This window comes from Anastrepha obliqua, chromosome 2 (genome assembly GCF_027943255.1).
Source record: "Anastrepha obliqua isolate idAnaObli1 chromosome 2, idAnaObli1_1.0, whole genome shotgun sequence".
NCBI lineage: Eukaryota > Metazoa > Arthropoda > Insecta > Diptera > Tephritidae > Anastrepha > Anastrepha obliqua.
The window spans coordinates 10,065,181-10,085,495 of record NC_072893.1 but is presented as its reverse complement, the minus strand read 5'-3'; the positions used below and the strand labels follow the sequence as shown (position 1 = coordinate 10,085,495).

At 36.5% G+C, this 20,315-nt stretch overlaps 1 protein-coding gene across 1 annotated transcript in view; it reads left to right on the top strand.

Annotated features, from left to right (window-relative positions):
• LOC129237052 (glutamine synthetase 2 cytoplasmic-like) overlaps positions 1-7,964 on the top strand; it is a 28,572-nt gene extending 20,608 nt beyond the window's left edge. Inside the window, exons 3-6 of the mRNA XM_054871447.1 lie at positions 6,441-6,781; positions 6,849-7,040; positions 7,102-7,205; positions 7,260-7,964. Of these exons, the coding sequence (XP_054727422.1) occupies positions 6,441-6,781; positions 6,849-7,040; positions 7,102-7,205; positions 7,260-7,548 (926 nt within the window). The 3' untranslated portion in view covers positions 7,549-7,964. The remainder of the gene's footprint in view (positions 1-6,440; positions 6,782-6,848; positions 7,041-7,101; positions 7,206-7,259) is intronic.
• The last annotated feature ends 12,351 nt before the right edge of the window (positions 7,965-20,315 follow it).

Here is a 20,315-nt window from a genome sequence, read left to right as displayed (position 1 = left end):
TTGAATTTATCCAAGGGATGAGTAATTGAAGCAATGAGTGTGACTAACTACTGTAGGAATGAAGCCACCGTGCATGGAAGAAAACGAAATTGTAAAAGAAGGAAGAAAAAAATGAGAAATTCAAAATAAAATCGCAGTAAAGTATTTCAATATGTCACAATCGTTGGCAACAACACAGCCATTAGTGAGATATTGCGTACTAGAATAGTCAAATGGTTTTTACTTATCAATCATATAGGTATGTGGAAATCCATTCAAAAGTTTATTAACCTATTAGGGCGTTTAGGGTAATCCATGAAGTGTTTTTCTTTTTTTTATTTGATATTTCGACAGTAAGAGATCTTTCTCGCTGGAAATTATCATATCCTGAAGCGAAGTGAATGGTTTTACGCTTGAACAAAGCTGGGAGCTATGCAAATTTCGTCCTAAAGTCAATGTCGTGCAAAGGATAATATTTTGGTTACAAAGTTTGACTATCCGAAGCAAAATTATCAGAGTAACTTCGGCCACCGGAGGAGTTAGAAAGTCCTGGGGACTCTACGCCATTGAATTTCCAAGCTCGTAGCTGTGTTTTTTCCGGTCATTGGACGATCGGCACATACGCGGAAAAGCTAGGATTATCAGTTAACCCCCATTGCAAAAGCTGTGCGGACCTTTCGGAGAAAGAGACTGTTGAGCACTTTCTTTGTAAATGTCCGGGTTTGGCAGTTAAACGATTAAGGTCACTGGTGCTCCTTTCTTCGACAGCCTGCGGCAGTGCGCCAACTTAAATCCCATCAACCTTCTCCATAACAGCTCTGGCTAGGTGTAGATAACTGCGAGTTAGTGGCCTCATAAAGGTATTAAAACGGCGCTTTAGTGCTACCTGGGGAGTGCCAGAGTGGTACTTCAACCATTTCACCTACCTATCTAACTTTGGCTGCCATGTTATACGGGCTTCGGCAGCACAATTCTGCCGCTCATTTCACATGTATTTTTACTCACGCCAAATCAGTCGTTGTTGAGATGGCAATGAAGTAACATAACCAATTGCTGTGTTGATTTTTTTTATACCACCAACACAATCTCAAACCGCTGTCACATTCCCTTTTACGTCAGCAATTCACCTGATTCTTTCAAATTCAATGAGAGCCGGTTAACGGTCTGATTTTGTCTACACCTCTTGAATTCTTTTCATGATGAAGCGAGTTTGATGATTCTGCTTATGGGCTGACGTCACTTGAGGCTTGTTTACAAAGAAACTGAGAATGTGTTGGTGATATAATATATGAAAAAAATCAACCAATGACACTTCGTTGCCGTCTGAACAACGATTGATGGGACGAGTGTGTGAATTCGTGGAAAGTGATCGTGCAAAATTTGGCTGCCGAATTTCCAAGTGACGAGGCAGCCAAAGTTCCCCTCACAATTTTCTTTTTCATCATATATCATCCTTCAAGCGTATTAAAAAGAAGTATAAACCAACTTTTCGGACGAAACGAAAATGTCGCATCTGGGGATCGGAACACCCACACTAGATATATCTTCGGAGTTACAACTGGGAGTGACAATTTGGTGCGGATTTTGGAACGGTGACATCTTTAGGCCATTTTTCTTTGAAATCGCTGCTGTAAACGCTATTTCATGTCAACGGTTACAAAGGCATGATAAATGATTTTCTGTGGCCTTTGGAATTAGCATATGGCGTGCCATGCCACACAACTCATGCAAGGATCGATCTTTTACGATTCAAACTCGATATTCGTTTTATCAGCCGTCTAGGCGTACTAAAGGGTTTACCTGGGAGCTACAATTTGACGCCGTTCGACTTGTTTTGCGGCGTACCGTGAAGGTTCGATTTTATGCGAACAATCCATTAACGATCCAGGCCCTTAGGGTGAGTATCGTGAGCAGCAGGCTGCGCTACTGTGAAGCCAGCCGGGGCAGTCATATGAATGAAATCTAGTTCCATAAATAATGGGAGTATTTTTTTTTTATTTTATGTTTTTTTTGGGTGGTGAGTAGGGGTTTAAAATGCCTTCACACTTACAGCGTCGAGTGGTGTGCCACTAAAACAATCCCTCCTCTTCCTCTCCTGGATGTTTTCTTTACTCCGGAACTACGGTAGCATTTCATCGAAGACAGAGAAAATCCAAGTAGGCTTTTTGATAAAAGTTGCCTCTTCTACTCTCCTTGCGTCCAGGGTCCCCGGTTTTAGATAAGCATCATGCTATCGGCTCATTCTTTAATTGTTGGTCGCTACGTCAGGTACGCTCTTGGAATCTCGTCGCCTTAACCTCGCAAACGGTATTTTCTTTTAGTGCTGAGATGGTCACTGGGTTTGTTTCATAGACTTTACTCTTGAGGTATAATATATAAATATATAATTAGCGCATACACCCTCTTTGGGTGTTTGGCCGAGTTCTTCCTATTTGTGGTGTGCGTCTTGATGTTGTTCCACAAATGGAGGGACCTACAGTTTCAAGGCGACTCCGAACGGCAGATATTTTTTATAAGGTATCCTCACAGAAAAAGAATCCATAGGTGTAAGATCGGGCGCCCTGGGTGGTTAGGATATACCACCGAGACACAAATTATTGGCCTTGAAATAAGTTTCGTATTCGCATTCGTACGTTGTTCTCCCATCCACTACAACATCGTAATTAATTACATAAATCGTACGTATAGTATAACGAAGCTAACGAATTACTTATCCGAAAAACACAATTTAAGCCACACCTTCTCTATCAAATTCAAGTAAACGATATGAAAAGCTCCAAGAATACTTAGGTCTAATTTTAGCAACTGCACATTTTTTGCTGTCGCAGTTTCCATTTTGCATAGACTCCTACGTAGGAAATTTTTGTACAATTTTCATGAATACCGGCAAAATACATCACATCACTGGCAAGGTGATAAAATTACAGAATAAATGGAAACGTTTTTGTAGTCAAATGAAATCTCATAACATTTTACATGTGGCGCATTTATCAAAGATGTTATAAATAATGCTCGGCGCGGTCGGCTGCTCCAAGTATCAAATGAACAAAGCAAAAGAAACAACAATCAACTGGAAGATCACACCCATAGCACCTAAGTATGCACATACAAACTTATGTGCGCGTAAATACCCATGAAATGCAGTCAACAAGTCATTCATGCATTAAAATCAGGGCGAACATGCAGTTGTGGTCACTTAATTAAGTCAACTTATCTTCTTCAGACAAACTGAAATTGGCGTCTTTTTCTTTTGAGATCGTTGAATCTTTTACCTACTTAGGCTTCAAACTGAGTAGAGACAATTCAACAAGCCTCACCATCGATAAGAGAATCCAAGCAGCTAACAGATCGTACGCGTCACTAACGAAATTCTTCAAATCGGAACTACTAAACAGGCAATGCAAATCGATGCTGTACAAAACCATCCTTAGACCAGTCTTATGTTATGGAGGTGAATCGTGGATTGAAAGAGATAAAGTAAAAGTGCAAACCCGCGAACGAACAATACTCTGAAATTTTTTTTGGATCAATCAAAGATTACGGCGAGTGCCGTGTAAAGTGGAACAGTTTATAAATGGCGAAAATGTTATACATTTTATCGAAGCTCACCAGTTAAGATGCTAGGTCATATAACAAGAATGGACGGTACGAGGGCACAGAGGAAAATTGTAGAAGGCAGAGCATTCAACACTAGAGCTGGAGGAAGAACTAGAGCAAGAACTAGAGGAGGTTATGAATGAACTTGAGATAAGGAATTGGAGAAAAGTCGCAAACGATCGAGAAGTATAGAGGTTCCACGTGCAGCAGACCAAAACTCGCAAAGAGCTGTAATGTCGACAGATGATGATGATGATGATCTCTTTACAATATTAGCAATATTTTTCAAGCTAAATGCTTATGAAGTAATTATGTAGTTGAAAAATTCAGTTGTCTTTTGATAATTTCTTTTTTTGTTTTTTTGAAATTTTTCTTCAATAAGAAGTGCATATTCAAAAGCCTTTACTATGGAGAAAACACTCAAAATCGCATGCGAAAAAATTATGAAAAATCAACGCGATTTTTAGGCGGCTTAAAACTTATACTTTGACATACTAAAATTGAGCAGGCTACAAAATTGCATTTAGTGTAGCGCAATTTGGTTAGCTTTAGACGTGAAATCCGATCGAAAATAATTCGCCTGTCCAAAACCCTGTATGAGGGTTCTGAACTAGCAGTAGTGCACAATGGCACCATAATGGCGACGCATTCTCAACTAATGCTGAAGTTGGTCCCGCTATCTTCTCTCACTGCTCTTATTCGTATTCATCCTGGATGAGGTCATGTGCCAATTCACCACTCACTTCAGAGTCATTACATGGTTTCTTACCAAAATTCATCAAATTCTCAAAATTTAGATTTCTATATTTTCAAGAAAAAAAAAGTCGATTTAAGCCCGCAAAATATTGAACCAAATCGTAAATGTACTAGTCAATTTTTACACAACTGTGTTCCCCCATGTTGGGAAACACGACCGGAGATGAGTTTGGCACTGCAAAATATTTTACAGGGTCCGGCACTCGAAGTGTCATCAATTAAAAAGGCCATAAATTTAGTTTGGAAAATTACTTTTATTGATCAAAAGTAAAAAAAAAAGTGTGAAAATATAATAATACAAAATTAAGAAGCAATTCACTTTTGCTCGATACGACCACCTTTTGCCTTGACTATGGCCTTGAGACGGTCCAGAAACGAATCCCAAACTGCCCTAATTTGACTTCCAGGTATTTTGGCCCACTCGCGGACAATGGCTTTTTCAGACTAGTGCAACTTTTAGTTCGGACCCTGCTCTCCAAAATGGCTCAAAGAGAATAATCCATCGGATTTGCATCTGGTGAATTTGAGAGTCGTTGTGTGCACGTTATGAACTTCGAAACGTTGTTTTTTTAGCCATTCTTGGTTCATTCGAGCTTTGTGAGACGGTGTCGCGTCCTGTTGAAACATCCATGGTCTCATACCGAAATGTTGGTGTGCGCACGGCTACAAAGCAACGTCCAGAATACTTTCCCGATAATATTTCGCATTTACCTTGACGCCAGGCTCGATGAAGATGATTGGAGAGCGCCCATCTGCGGTTAAGCGGCCATTACAGTCATTACCTGTGGCGGGTGCTGCTTCATGGTGGCCAATCGATGACTCAATTTCTCGTATGAACGGTGGGTCAAATAAAACCTGTCGTTTTAGGAGTTTACAAATTGCTCACTTAGAAAAAGTTTCTCGTCAGAAAACACAATATTCGGAAATTGACCGCTTTCGATCCTCTTTCGCTCTTTCAAGTCTGACTTGTTGCTTCTTTGGTGTGAGATCGCGCGCCTTTTGTATCTTGTGAGGCTTGACTTTGAGATCATTTTTCAGTATGCGGGGGATGTTACGGTCAGTATTCGCCATTTGATTTGACTGTCATTTAGCCAACTAATAGACCGTGCATCAGCTGCGTGAACGGTCTGAGGTTGGTTACACTTCGAGTTCCGGACCCTGTACATTGATTTCATATATGTCCTATGTACCTGTATATATGTCTTCTTTAGCCCTACAACTTTATGTGTGAGTTTTCCTGTGCTCGAATCCTTGTTGGAAGTCATTTTCTGTCAGCACCTTGGTTTGTTGCTCCAGTGGGCTCAAATAGTGTTCCTTTCAAGAAAAATTTCGCTTTAGGAAACAGCAGAGAAAGTGCATAGGTTAGGATTTGGTAAATGCTTAAATCCTCGTCTTGACTAAAAATCTCAAGGAAAACATTGCCAAATGGGACGCATTTTTACATTTATTTAGTATTTGTTGAGGTGGGTAATTCGTGTTAGCCCGCAATATGTGACGTGCCCATCTCAATCTGTTGATCATGATTGTGGTTATCACAGATGGGTGCGCATATAGTTTTTCGAGTTCATGATTGCAGCTTTTCCGCCACTCGCCTTTATCGCATATCGCGCCAAAAATTTTCGCAGAACTCTCTTTTCAAAAATCAGTAGTTTCTGTTTATATGCATCTTTGAGTGTCCACGTTTCACTACCGTATAGCAAGATGGAAATTATAATTGAGCAATACAGTGAAATATTTGTTTTTCTGTCTAGGAGGTGACTCTTTAAGTGTTGGCACAGTGAAAAATAGCAGCGGTTGGCCACAGGATTTCTGCAGGAATTTTGTGGTCATGATTAATTATTACCCCAAGGTATCACATTTAAATTCCTTCACTACTTCGAAACCATAGTCACCGATTTGTAGTATTTGACCCACAGAGTGAAGTTGAAACTAGCGCTTTATTATTTTCGGCCCATCCCCAGGCCGAAGTCCGTTCAAGGTCCATATTATTATCCGATATTTTTATTACATTTTACTAGGGTAGTAATTCTTGTGGATATCAAAGCATGAAAGTATGCCTGTATTTTTAATTCATTTCTATTATTATACAATTATAATCTCCTTTTCAGAACTTCCAATTTGGAATTACGATGGCAGTTCCTGCTACCAAGCGGAGGGCTCCAATTCGGACACCTACCTCCACCCGGTGGCCATTTACAAGGATCCCTTCCGTCGTGGCAATAATATTTTGGTCATGTGCGACACCTACCGCTTTGACGGCGAACCCACCGCCTCCAACCACCGCAAGAGTTGTCTAGAAGTAGCGAATAAGTGCAAGGATCAAGAACCGTGGTTCGGCATTGAACAAGAGTATACATTCCTTGATTTCGATGGGCATCCATTGGGTTGGCCCAAGAACGGTTTTCCCGGACCACAAGGACCCTACTATTGTGGCGTAGGCGCCAATAAGGTACGCTTAAATATATCATCAATGGGATTTAAGACGAAAGATATCTACTACCTCTCCCTGTTAACAGGTTTATGCACGTGGTGTCATCGATTCGCATTATCGCGCCTGTTTGTATGCTGGTATTAAAGTAGCTGGCACAAATGCTGAGGCCATGCCAGCACAATGGGAATACCAGGTGGGACCCTGTGTGGGCATTTCAATTGGCGATGATTTGTGGATGTCGCGCTTCCTCTTACATCGCATTGCCGAGGAATTTGGTGTAAGTAGAAGTGTAATTTATGGGGAAAAGGAAAAATTATTTTTAAGCGTGCGTGCACTAGATTGTTGCCACTTTGGATCCCAAGCCTATGCCTGGCAATTGGAATGGCGCTGGCGCTCACACCAATGTCTCAACTAAGAAAATGCGCGGTGATGGCGGCATAAAGTGAGTTTAACTTTTTTGTAAGTAAACTTAAATAACTGCTTCTTTTCCACACAGAGAAATCTTAGGTGCAGTTGAGAAGCTCTCCAAGCATCATGAACGTCATATACGCGCCTATGATCCCAAAGGAGGTCAGGATAATGCACGTCGTCTGACTGGTCAGAATGAGACCAGTTCAATTAATGATTTTAGTGCCGGTGTTGCCAATCGCGGTTGCTCTATACGCATACCGCGTGGCGTTAACGATGATGGCAAGGGATATTTCGAGGATCGTCGCCCCAGCTCCAATTGTGATCCCTACTCAGTAGTGGAGGCTATTCTGCGCACAATTTGCTTGGATGAATAAAATGAGCGCTGCTTCACAGTTTTCGAATGCAGTTGGCTATGGTTGGGTTTATTGAAGGTGTTTAATGTGCTGAGATACTAGAAAGTGAAACGAAACCAAAGGCAGCGAATGAACTTGACAATACATAAAATATTTATTAAGTTCTAAGTAACTAAGAGAAAAATGTACACTCGATATACATAAATTAAAAAAAAACATAAATTTCTGAAACAGAAAATTTTATAGGAGAGCCAAACAATGGCGTGCAAGACCTTTGAATTTATAGTTGATCACCACTAATTGTGAAAAGTATATATTATATTATATTTATTTTTGTTGTTGTTGAGGCAAAGCAAACGCTGCAGGCAGAATGAATGAAAGACAAATGTTTAGCGTAAAAAAATCTTTAGTGAAAATAAAAAGTATAGTTGAATATATTTTTATTCGACATTTATTTTATTTATTTTTTCAGATATGCAACTCAATTGAGACAATTAAGCTTTAAGTTGAATTACCATCAATGCTAGATTGTAAGTTTGTGAATTTGAGAAATGTAGAGGTAGTAAGTTTTTTGGCTAGTTTGGTTGAATTTCATTCTAGATTGGCTTTGAAAATATGGCTGCATTACAGCCAAGGCGTATCTATGGATGGTGATACCAGTAGAGCAGCTGATTAATTCGCCTTGGGCACTTATGGGGTAGCCAGAGGCCCGAAAAATGATGATTTTCAATAATTTTTATAAATAATTAAAAATATAGCATTAATACTTCATATTTCGACTTTACTTTAGCAAAATTTCAACAACAAAAAAATATTGCGCAACTAAGTTCCCGCTGTTTTTCAATAGATGCCACCAGAAGTGTGCGCTAGTCGATTCTAACATAACCTAAACGTCATGAACCAAGCTTAGACATATGGTAAACAAACTGCTTCGACACATTAGTGATTTTGTTTTGGTATCATATACTTTTGGTATTGTGAAAATGTCTGATTTTGTGCCGAATAATCGTCATTTGCGGGCAGCATTGATTTTCCTCTTTCATTCGAAAAAAAAAACGGCGGCTAAAGCGCATCGAGAGCTACAAAAAGTTTATGGCGAGGCTGCTTTAAGTGAAACAACGTACCGAGATTGGTTCCGTCGCTTAAAATAATTGTAAAAGATAACGCTGTTTGTGTGGAGCCCGTTTCTCCAGAAGTTCCTTGCGGTGATCATCACAAGTTCTTGGAGATTCAGCTAAAATCAATCGGTCAAGAGAAATCGAAAAAATCTAGGAATTTAAAATTCATCGGCGGCCACAGGAAATATTTTTCAGACTTTGGAGAAAAAAAACCGACAATTAATTGTTAAAAAAAATCGAAATTTTTGTAAAAAAAGTCCTTCGATCAGGCACGAGTTTTCTATGTTTTTCAAAAGCAGTATAAATTTGATAGAAATCTACCAAGCTCTCTCCTTTCATCCCATAGGTTTTTGTCTTTCACCTCACCTCCAGTAAATGGTATCACAAAGGACGAATCCGTTTATCTTCGTCCAAGTGTGCTCATTCCTTGGGCAACCATTCCAACCTAACCTAGCCTACAAAGCGGTTTTTAAGTTACAGTGATCACCAGTTCAAAAAACATTGTTTTGAGAAAAACACATTTAAAGTTTTGCTATCGATTAATGTAGAGTTATACGAATTATTTAAAGTGTCATCTATTCCTGGGCCATATAATAGTTCTTCAGCCGTCATAGCAGCTTCCAAAACATCGATTTGCTGTTGCCTGCGTAGCATTCTACCGCTGTCATACGTGCAGCATCCATTTTTTCAGCATACCGATAAGAATTAGGCTCCGGAGCTCCCGAGCGCTCTTTCTCAATTGTTGAATAACTCGCAAGGTATTTGACGAATTCACTTAAAATTTTCTCACACTATTTTCAAGACATTACACCTTAGGAAAGAGCGAAAAAAATTGAATTTTTTGAAAATTCTGACTACTCCTAACCCCTTATGTCAAAAAAGTATGCTTCGTTTACATGATTCAATGATAAAAGGTTTGCTCAGTAAACAGCTTTTTCGTTTCCTCTTGACAAATCGGCTCCCTTAGCAAGACATTGGGTTGCTAGCTCTAGAAATTTTGAGTAAAAGTGGAGGAAAAGTAAAATTTGTAGAAAAAACATTTCATTTTCAAAATGGTCTGCTTACGAGCAACAACTCGCTAAAGAGTTTCCATCGGTATGTTCAGGACTATGGTAGTATGACATGAAATACATACCGCTTAAGTCAGGACAAGATACAGTAATTGACGCAATCTGAGATCGATGAGTGGAGAATTAACAAAGCCTTATTTTTTATGATGTGGTGATTTAGAAGGAAGTCATGTTTTGCAAAGAGCTAGCAATTCCCAAAGAGTTACGGCAGGGAGAATAATTGGATAGTCCCGACGCGATCGATAAAATTTCAGACCTCATTATAAAAAAGTTGGGATTTACGGAACTTGTTTCCAATGAGCCCAGCTTCCCATGGATGGATGAAGTGTCCAGAGGAGGCTTAGCAAATGCCTTAGCAGTACCAGCATGAAAAAGCTTCTCATAGAAAACCATCTGCCGGAATTGGCTTAAAACTGTAGGTCCTTCCATTTGGGGAACACGCGCTACAAATAGGAGAAGGATCTCGGCCAAACACCTAACCGAATTGTACGTGCCAATTATTTATTTATTTTTAACAAAAATATTAAAAATTAATTCACAAAATTAAATCTTGGATTAAGTCTAATAATTTGTTGTTTTAATATTAGACTTGGCAATTTCCGCTAATAACTTCTATTTCTACCATTATTCACATTCAAATATTAATTAAAATTTATTTTTTAAGCCGTTCGCAGTTTCTTTCCATTTAAGTAAAAAAATACTTTTTGCTACCATTTTTAGCAAAAAGGATTTAATATTTTCCACTTTATTCACCTTCTTAAATACAAGCTTTTGTAAGGGAATGTTACTAGTGAGCAAACCTTAAATAACACAGGCACACAAAAAAAAAAAAGTGTCATGTCCAAGACATTAGACTAGTGTATTCCGACGTATTTTTTCGCACTGAATCCGAATCCGAAGCCAGAATACTCAAATTGGCTCCCGTTTTTGAGATAATCTCAAAAAACTGAAAAAAAATTAAAAAACTGAAAAAAGAAATAAAATTTTTTTTCAGATCCTACGGTAGTGTATTTCGATGTATTTTTTCGCGCTGAACCCGAATCCGAAGCCAGAATACTCAAATTGGCTCCCGTTTTTGAGATAATCTCAAAAAACTGAAAAAAAAATAACTGAAAAAAGAAATAAACATTTTTTTCAGATCCTACGGTAGTGTATTTCGATGTATTTTTTCCCGCTGAGTCCGAACCTGATGCAAAAATTTTTCATATTGGCTCAAATTATAATTGATCATGCTTCGTTTACATATTATATTTCGTTATTAACGTTATTTTATTCAAGCGAAAATTCGTATGCGTAGTGTAAATAATAGCATTTCGGTCATTTAAATTAAATCTAAGCAAATAAAAAACAAAAAGAAGTAAAATTACTATTTTGATTATTGATTTTCTTTGTTCAACCAATTCGCCTTGGAAATAATCATTTTGACAATTGAGCCCAAAAAGGACAAACAAAATACATGCAACATCCCCGTGAGTAGATTCGCCTTGATTATAGCCTGGATAGACGACGGCGATAATTTTGAGTCTTTGATTTTTTCACTTAACAGACTTCTAAGAGGTGCATGGGGCATGTAACTCAAATTATATGGAAATTAGTACTAAATAAAGGGTTTTCCAATAAGAGGTGTTATTTTGATATTCAAAGAAAAATGCTATTTTTTAATATAAATGATCGGATGTTTATTTCATTATAAAGAGGAAGGTATGCCGTTAATAGTGGAAATTAACATCAGGCAAATTACCACCACGACCACGCTTACGGGACAATACCCTTTTCATGAAAATTTCCATAACCGAATTGCAAAGTGGCTGCCCTATGTTCTCGATAGCCTAACAACTTTCATCTCTGAGGTCTTAAATCTACCCTGGGCTGTTGGCGTAGACCTTCTCTTTCACGTGGCCCCAAAGAAAAAAGTCACAAGGTGTTAAATCACAAGATCTCGGTGGCCAATTGTGATCAGCTCCTCGAGAGATAAACGGAAACTTTTCCCGTAAAAGATCAATGGTTTCGTTGCTTGTGTGGCACGTAGCACCGTCTTGTTGAAAATAAACGTTATCCAAATCAACACCATCCAATTCCGGCCATAAAAAATCGTTAATCATCTCTCGATAGCACAATTCATTCATTCATAACACCAGTTATTAGTAAACCATTTATAAAATTTAATAATTGAGTTTTTGTATGGTAAATTGAGCTCTATTAAGTCATTGGTTGTTTAAATTTCCTCAATTAAGATGTATATCTGGGGACGCACATATGGAAAGCAACGAGATTTGCTCTCTATAGTACAACAATACAAAAACTAATTACGAATACCAAACACCGAATACCAAACATTATAATATTAACTATTAACGAATAAACTATTGCCAATACTAAATTGCACATCAAAATCGTTTTGATTCGTTTTTTTTCTATTAATAATGCTTTACTTAACAAAAATTGGAGTATACCAACAAATGGTGAATACGGACGTTGCTTATAATCGATGGCGGACGTAAAATATTAACAGTACAAAGGCATTCTAAAGGCATAGAAAGTCACGAGTAAATAATTTTTCCTGGAGAAAGTGCAACGAATCTGCCCGTTGATGACTTCAAAATGAAAGGAAGGTTTGGTGGATAAGTCTTCTGTGAATAGCTCATCAATAAACTTATATAAATGACCGATAGTACCTTTCTAATCGGATACGTCCACGATATCGCCGCAGTTATCAAGGCAAGAAACTCTGAAGAAGCTCATAGAAAACTTAACCAAGTCATTATATGGAACAAACGTGACTAGATTTACGTGACCTCAAATTAGCCACAGAGAAAATGGTGCTAATAATTTCAACCAAGGAGCACATCCCGCATGCCAACTTATTCAAATATGCTAATTACAAAAAAGGTTCTGAAGTACCTAAGCATACTAAGATTGAGCCCAACGCTCTTCCGGGGTTCAAATAAAGCATGAAGCAGAGAAAGCCGCTAAGATGGTATCCCTATTCAATAGACTGATGACAAACATAGGGGGGCCAACCTAAAGGAAACTGGAAATAATGATGGCTGCCACGCTTTTCGTTCTCTTATATGGAGCTGAACTGTGAGCGAATGCGCTAAAGGCAAGTCATCGGTGTAAGATTCTATCATCGATAAAACAAAGAGTAGCTCAGAGAGTTGCGTCTGCCTACCGCACACAGTATCAGGGCCAGCTGTTGACGGATTTACTAGCCTTTGAATGGAAAAAGTTGTAGGCATTAAAGAATCAGAGGATGGATGAAGGAGTAAGCGAAAATGCAGGTCGAGAAATAAAGGACGAAACGGCGGCGTGATGATAGGGTGCGCTTAAAAAATCTTCTAAAATGCTTAAAGGTGCTCTAAAGATTTTCAGAGCTGCAGCTCTCGTTGCTAAAGGGAAATTGCACAGCTTAGTGCAGAAAAGATGGAGCTCCATTTCTTCATGTGCTATTTCGAAAACCCTTTGACCGCAGTATAATAGACACAGGGATCTGAAAGTTCTGGGAACTCCACACCATTCAACTTACAAACTCGTAACAGTGTTTACCGGTCGTTGGACGATCAATACACACGCAAAAAAACTAGTTTTAACATTTAATCCTAATTGCAGAAGTTGTGGGGCTCTTTCAGAGGAGACTGTTGAGCACTTTCTCTGTAAATGCCCGGGTTTGGCTGCTAGACGGTTAAGTCCATTGGGTGCTCTTTTTTTCGACAACCGGTGGTAGTGATCCAACTCAAATCCCATCAAACTTCTCCATTACTTACTTCAAGTAATTTGAGCAGGTACTCCGATGTGTATCTATACTCCTCGTACAGTTAATTTCAACATAACCTCGGGTTCCCTTTGGGGGTGGGGCTGTCTGGAGGTTGATGAGTCAAAATAACATCAGCGACTCTTCTTAACTTGAGCTGCATTCGTGAGACTAAAGTTCGAGACATTGGGCATTCCCTTTTGACTACGCCTGATGACCTATCGCACTGTCTTTTACTATTCATGTTACTAAATGTCACCGTCCTAGTATCTTCTTTGCCATACTTTAGGCCAAGTTGTTGAGACCGGCGCTGTATCGATTCTTCCGCGAGTACGCCGACTGTTTGTTTCATGACAGGAGGTACTTCGTTTTGTCCTCGTTCACGATCAAATCCATTCGTTTTGCCTCTTTATCCAGTTTGGAGAAGGCAGAACTAACAGCGCGATTGTTAAGGCCAATGATGTCAATATTATCAGCATACGCCAATAATTGTACGCTCTTATAAAAAATTGTGCCTGAGCGATTAAGTGCTGTGGCTCGTACGATTCTCTCCAACAAGAAGTCACATGACAGCGAGTCGCCCTATCTGAAACCTCGTTTGGTATCAAACGGCTCGGAGAGGTCCTTCCCAATTCAGACGGTGCTGCTGGTGTTCAGCAACGTCATCTTGCATAGCCGTATTAGTTTTGTGGGGATACCAAATTCAGACATCGCGGTATACAGGAAACTCCTTTTCGTACTGTCGAATGCAGCTTTTAAGTCGACGAAAAGATGACGTGTGTCAATTCTCCTTTCATGGGTCTTTTACAAGATTTGGCGTATTGTGAATATTTGGTCGATGGTAGACTTTACAGGTCTAAAGCCACACTGATAAGGTCCAATCAGTTGGTTAACGGTGGGCTTCAGTCTTTCACACAATACGCTCGCTAGAACCTTATAGGCGATATTTAGAAGACTAATCCCGCGGTAATTGGCACAGATTACAGGATCGCTTTTCTTATGAATAGGGCAGAGCACACTTAAATTCCAATCGGCAGGCATGCTTTCATCCGACCATATTTTGCATAGAAGCTGATGCATGCACCTTACCAGCGCCTCGCCACCATGTTTGTGTCTTCCATCCAACATGATCGATCTGGTTTCACGTTTTCTGATCAGGAGACAGCCAGGTGGCTTGGTGAATCTTCTTATGCTGGAATCTGGTGCTGCAGTCTACCATGTTTCGGGCCCCGGCAAAGTCGATCAGCCTCTGTCCGTTACCGGATGTTTCGTTGAGGAGGCTGAATTTTCCGACCAATTTAGGACCAAAAATTCCCTCCTTGCCCACCCTGGCGTTGAAGTCGCCAAGCACGATTTTTATGTCTTGGCGTGGGCAGCGCTCATAGAAGGGTTCCAGGCGCTCATAGAAGGAATCTTTGGTCGCATCTTCCATCGGGGCGTGGGCGCAAAAGAGCGAGATGTTAAAAACTCGCGCTTTGATGCGGATTGGCGACGAAGTCTCTCTCCCACAACAAATCCGACACCGATATTACATGGCAGCTGTAGTAGACGTCGCAAGGTCCTATAGTTTTCTTGCCTTGCCCCGTCCATCGAATCTCTTTGACTGTAGTCACTTTATTGAAAAAAGTACACCCAATCGCCTAATCGCCCTTTGTGTTCTGAGGATTGAAAACACAAGTTTTTGATTTAAAGAATTTTTATTCGCAATTTTTGTAATTTTTTTATTTTATTTTTTTTTTGTAGTTCGTCAAAATACAATACAGTTATATTCATTTCATTGCACTAGTTGACAAACTCATACAAATGTATTTGTTGTATATTTTGTTTTTGTCTGCAATAACATAATTGCCCGCTGGCTTATTTTCCTAAATTTGAATAATTTTGAATGCAGTTTTGTTGTTGTCATTTACTGGCATTACACAAATAATATGCATTGGTTTTTGGTTTTCAATATGTGCTAGATATATGTATGTATGTACGTTGTATGTTTGTATCGTAATATTGTTTTTGGATAATATAGTATCGTTTAAAATCGTTGGCTAAAAACACTTTACAATAAGGAAAAATGTCTTCGCTTTTTGTTTTTTTTTTTGTTGTCAATTAATTTAAATTTTGGTAATTTTGGTTTACAAGTTATTTTCCATTACATTTTTTTTTTGTTGTTTTTATTTATCTTTAAGTTACCTACGGTAGTACTTAAACACGGGAAATGCTTACACGTAAAAGTAGTGGGTTTTCTTTGAAGAACTGTGGGATACTTTATTGTTACGGAATATTTAGTTAAATACGAGAGAGATAATTTGGCATTTTCATTGGCCACGTATCCATGACCTCTATGACTTATCGGAAGTAAATAAAGACTAGGAAAATAGTAAAAAAAGAAAACATTTCTTTCGTAAAATTTAATGAGTACCAAATAGTAGCTGTTTGGAAAATTATAACAATTCACAACACTAACAAATTTGTGCGTAAAATTAGAAAAATAGAATTTGAAATATTGTTTGGGGGGAAAAAAATCCATTATTTTCGGAACGAAAAACAAAAGCAGCAAACGAATTTTTCTAGTGTGCAATGCCAACTTGACAACGCGCATACATTTTAAATTGCTTGATCGCTACTTTAGGAGATATCAATCACTACAGCCAACTACCGGGAAAATAGTGGATTTCTTTTTCCCCAAGCTAATTTTATTACTTAAAGAAAAAAAATATTATATCGAATTTGGAATAATATCGAATTCGAGCCTTTCACAGCGTTCACATTTCTAAATTGCTATAAGGAATGTTTAAATGTTTTATTATAAATACAGTTATTAGGGAAATTCACCACGCATTTATATACTTTGCTTACTTGCCATTTCACATTTGTTTTTTTTTTTTGCTGTTTGCTTTGAGATATGTGCCAGCGTTTTTCATTTGTAACGTTTTCGTGTGAAAATTTTTAATAAGTGTAAGTACAGTACTTAACAAAAAAATGGTAACAAAGTTTGTTGGGTTTACAATTTAAATTAAAAAACAGCGCTAAAATCAATTAAAATTGGGGAGATGGACGTATTTTACAAGAAGAAAACAACAAAGAAAAATAAAAAATAAACAAAAAAAAATAATTAATTAGAAGAAACAAAAACCATCAAGAAATATTGAAATGAAAAAGGAAGAAAACTTAAAAAAATTAAAAAAAGGAGAAAAAAAGATCAAAACCAAAAAATATAAAAAAAAACGACAAAAGAAAATTAAAAAAATTAGAAAGAAACAAAACAAAAAAAAAATATATGTTAAAAACAAATAAAAGAGGAGAGACGAACAAAAAGAAAAAAAAACGAATTTCAAAAGAAAAAAGAAAAGAAACTAAAGAAAAAATATTAAAAAAAACAATTAAACACGAAAAAAAATCCACAAAAAAAATTTAAAAAAGAAAAAACACCAAATTAAAAAAAGGGGGAAAACAAAACCAAAAAATATTAAAAAAAAATTACAAAAAAAAACTAAAAAAAAAATAAAAAGGAACAAAACAAAAAATAGAATGGTTAAGAAACAAATAAAAAAGGAATGACGAATAAAAAAAAAACAAAGAAAAACAACGCATTTAAAAAAAAAAATTGAAGGAAAAATATTAAAAAAAAATTAAAAAAAACAAAAAAACAAAATCCACAAAAAAAATATATATATAAAAAGAAGAAAAAACCAAATACATTAAAAAAATAAAAAAAAAACAGTTTTTTCATACATTTTGTTTTTTTTAATTTTCTTTGTTTTCTTGTATTTATATATGTATAGATTTTTGTGGATTTTGTTTTTTTCTTTTTTTTAATTTTTTTCAATATTTTTTCAAAAAATAGAAATTATAAAAAACAAAAAGAAACAATAAAGGTCAACAAAAATAAAAAGGAATGACGAACAAAAACAAAAGAAAAACACGCATTTCAAAAGAAAAAAATTAAAGGAAAAATAATTAAAAAAAAGAAAAGAAACAAAATCCATAAAAAAATATATAAAGAAAGAAGAAAAAATAAATAAAAAAACAAAACCGAAATATGTTAAAAAAATTTGTTTTTGGTTTTTGTTTTAATTTTTTTTATTTTCTTCTTTTTTATATATATTTTTTTTTTGGATTTTGTTTTTTTCTTTTTTTTAACTTTTTTTCAATATTTTTCCAAAAACCAAGAAGTTATAAAGAAACAAAAAACAATGAAAGTCAACAAAAAAATAAATAAAAAAATAAAAAAGAAAAGGGGAACAAAAACAAAAAAGAAAAAAAATTAAAAAAAAAATTTAAAAACCACCAAAAAAATTAAAACAAGAACAAAAACAAATAAAAAAATTAAAAAAGAAAAAAAATCAAAAAAAAAAGTATTAAAAAAAAATTTAGCAAAAAGAAAGAAAACAAAAACAGGAAAAACAAAATTAGAAACAAACAAAAGAAAAGGTAAAAAAAAAAAATTAAAACAGGAAAGACGAACAAAAAAATGGGGAAAAGAAAAACAAAAAAACCGTAAATCAAAATAAAAATTTAAATTTCTATAATATACCTACTATTATATGCAGTTTTCAAAAAACAAGAAAAATCTTAACACTTCCTACATATGCAATTGTAAATATTGTACGTCTATACAAGTATAATTATTATAAAATATTCATAATTTGTGCTTCAAAGCTGGCAAATTGTCTTCTTATCGTGGCCGCCTTGCCAACTTTTTAAAATGTATTTCTAGTGCTTCTTAATATGCTTTGTGTTTTGTTTTAAAAAATTATAATAATTACAGTCAACTGTGTTTTCATTAAAAAAAGGACCAAAAGTGGCAGTTATTATACATTTTTTTGTAATTAAACTAATTACAATAACACAATTAATATCCAAATAATAATATATCAAACTTAAAAATTCGTTAAAACGCGTTTTTCGCCGCAGTCACGCCTATATTGCACTTTAATCTATATTAAATATTTGCGTATGTAAAGAAAATATTTTATTAAAATTAGTAATATTTGCCAACTAGGAGATGAACTGTAGCTGCAATTATTTTTTTTGTTTTTCCGCATATATTTTGACAGAAGGTTTTGTTAAATTTGAAGATTTGAGTTATAATGCAATTATTTTTCACTTGACTGTAATAAGCATGAACTATGTTTTGTTTGTTTTTCAAATCGGATATTTGTGACGTGAATCATTTCAGCAATTGTGTCAAAGACTATATGCAAAGAGCGAAAAGGAATGATAGTAAAATAACTGAGGGCATTTGACTGAAAATACGAAAATAATAAAAATAATTGAATGCTTTGTTTTGGAATCGGATATAGGAATTAAGCAGCACATACGTTATTGATGTTTCAGCATAAAACTTTTCTTGTAAAGCGTGATCAGTTTGGAGGAACTTTTTCCAATACGGGTTTTTTGACAGATCACGCGTGGCTACTATCAAACTAAATACATAATTTTTTCAGTATTTATTGACATTTCATCATGGAAAGACTTGCGCCTCAACAACGTTTACAAATCGTAAAATTGTTTTACGAAAATCCAAGCTTTGTGGAAAGTATTCATCCCGCGCTCAGGCCAACTTATGGTGTTTAGGGATGAGGCCAATTTTTGGCTTAATGGTTACGTCAATAAGAAAAATTGCCGTATTTGGGCTGAAGAGTAACCCGAAGCCATGCAACAGCCATTACATCCATTGAAAACAACCGTTTGATGCCAGCAGCCATCGTCCCATATTTCTTCATAGACGAGGCTGGCGCCAATGTAACAGTGAATAGCGAACGCTATCACGCCTTGATAAACGACTTTTTGATGCCGGATGCCAGAAATTAAAGCCCGTGATCTCCACAGCATTTCGTTTCAACAAGATGGCGCTACTTGCCATACAACAGCCCGTCGTCGTTTCGTTGAGCAATTTAGTTCTCGTCTCAGACGAGTGGATTGGCCACCAATATCCTGTGATATCATACCTTTGGACTTTCATTTGTGGGGGTATATAAAGTCTAAATACTTTGTGAATCAACCAGCTTTAATTGAGACATTGGAAGCCAACATTACTAAAGTTATTCACGAGATACCGACCAAAGTCCTCCAGCGATTCATTCAAAATTGTTGTTTACGGATGGCCGAACTACGGCGCAGTTGCGGCCAATATTTAAAAGGGATTATCTTCAAAAATAAATGTCATGAATGGTTCTACATAAAAATAATAAAGACTAGGTTGTACATAAAATCGCCATTAAATTTTCCGAAAACGTTTGCATTTTAATATCATTTACAGTCTTGTGAAAAGACTGCATACTCCTCTTCAGTAGATCTGTTCTTTGCTTGGGTTAACTTTTTTCTGTTTTCTAATTTTCCTACTTTTTCAGCAGAAGTTACAATTGTTGGCCACATGCTTTTCAGAAAAATACCTGTAATATGTATGTATGTATGTTTGTAATTCGTTATTTATGTACGCTAATTTGGAACACTACTTAATTATGCTGCTGATAGGGGTATTCACTACTAAGATGTGTATCGAAATATGCGGAGTTTTTGAAACTTTATCTAAGGCTTCAAAGTACGTATATTTTATATGAATTTTCTGGAGTTCGAAAGCAAAGTATGCTAAATATTAAGGATGCCTAAAAAGGAATTAATTGCTTTTTTCTTGGTCCTTGCTTGCTTAGGCAGGCACCCACTTGCCTAGAATGTAAATATTTGTAAGGAATATTTATATTGGTTGGAGTAATGACGGGATATTGTCTCTCTCCATGTCACGCAGCTAAAATGGGATTGGTCCAGAAGGACGCATGTAACTTATGCGAAGAAAGGGGTACGTTAGAACACCTCATTTGCCACTGCCCTGCTCTAGGCAGAACTCGTTACAAC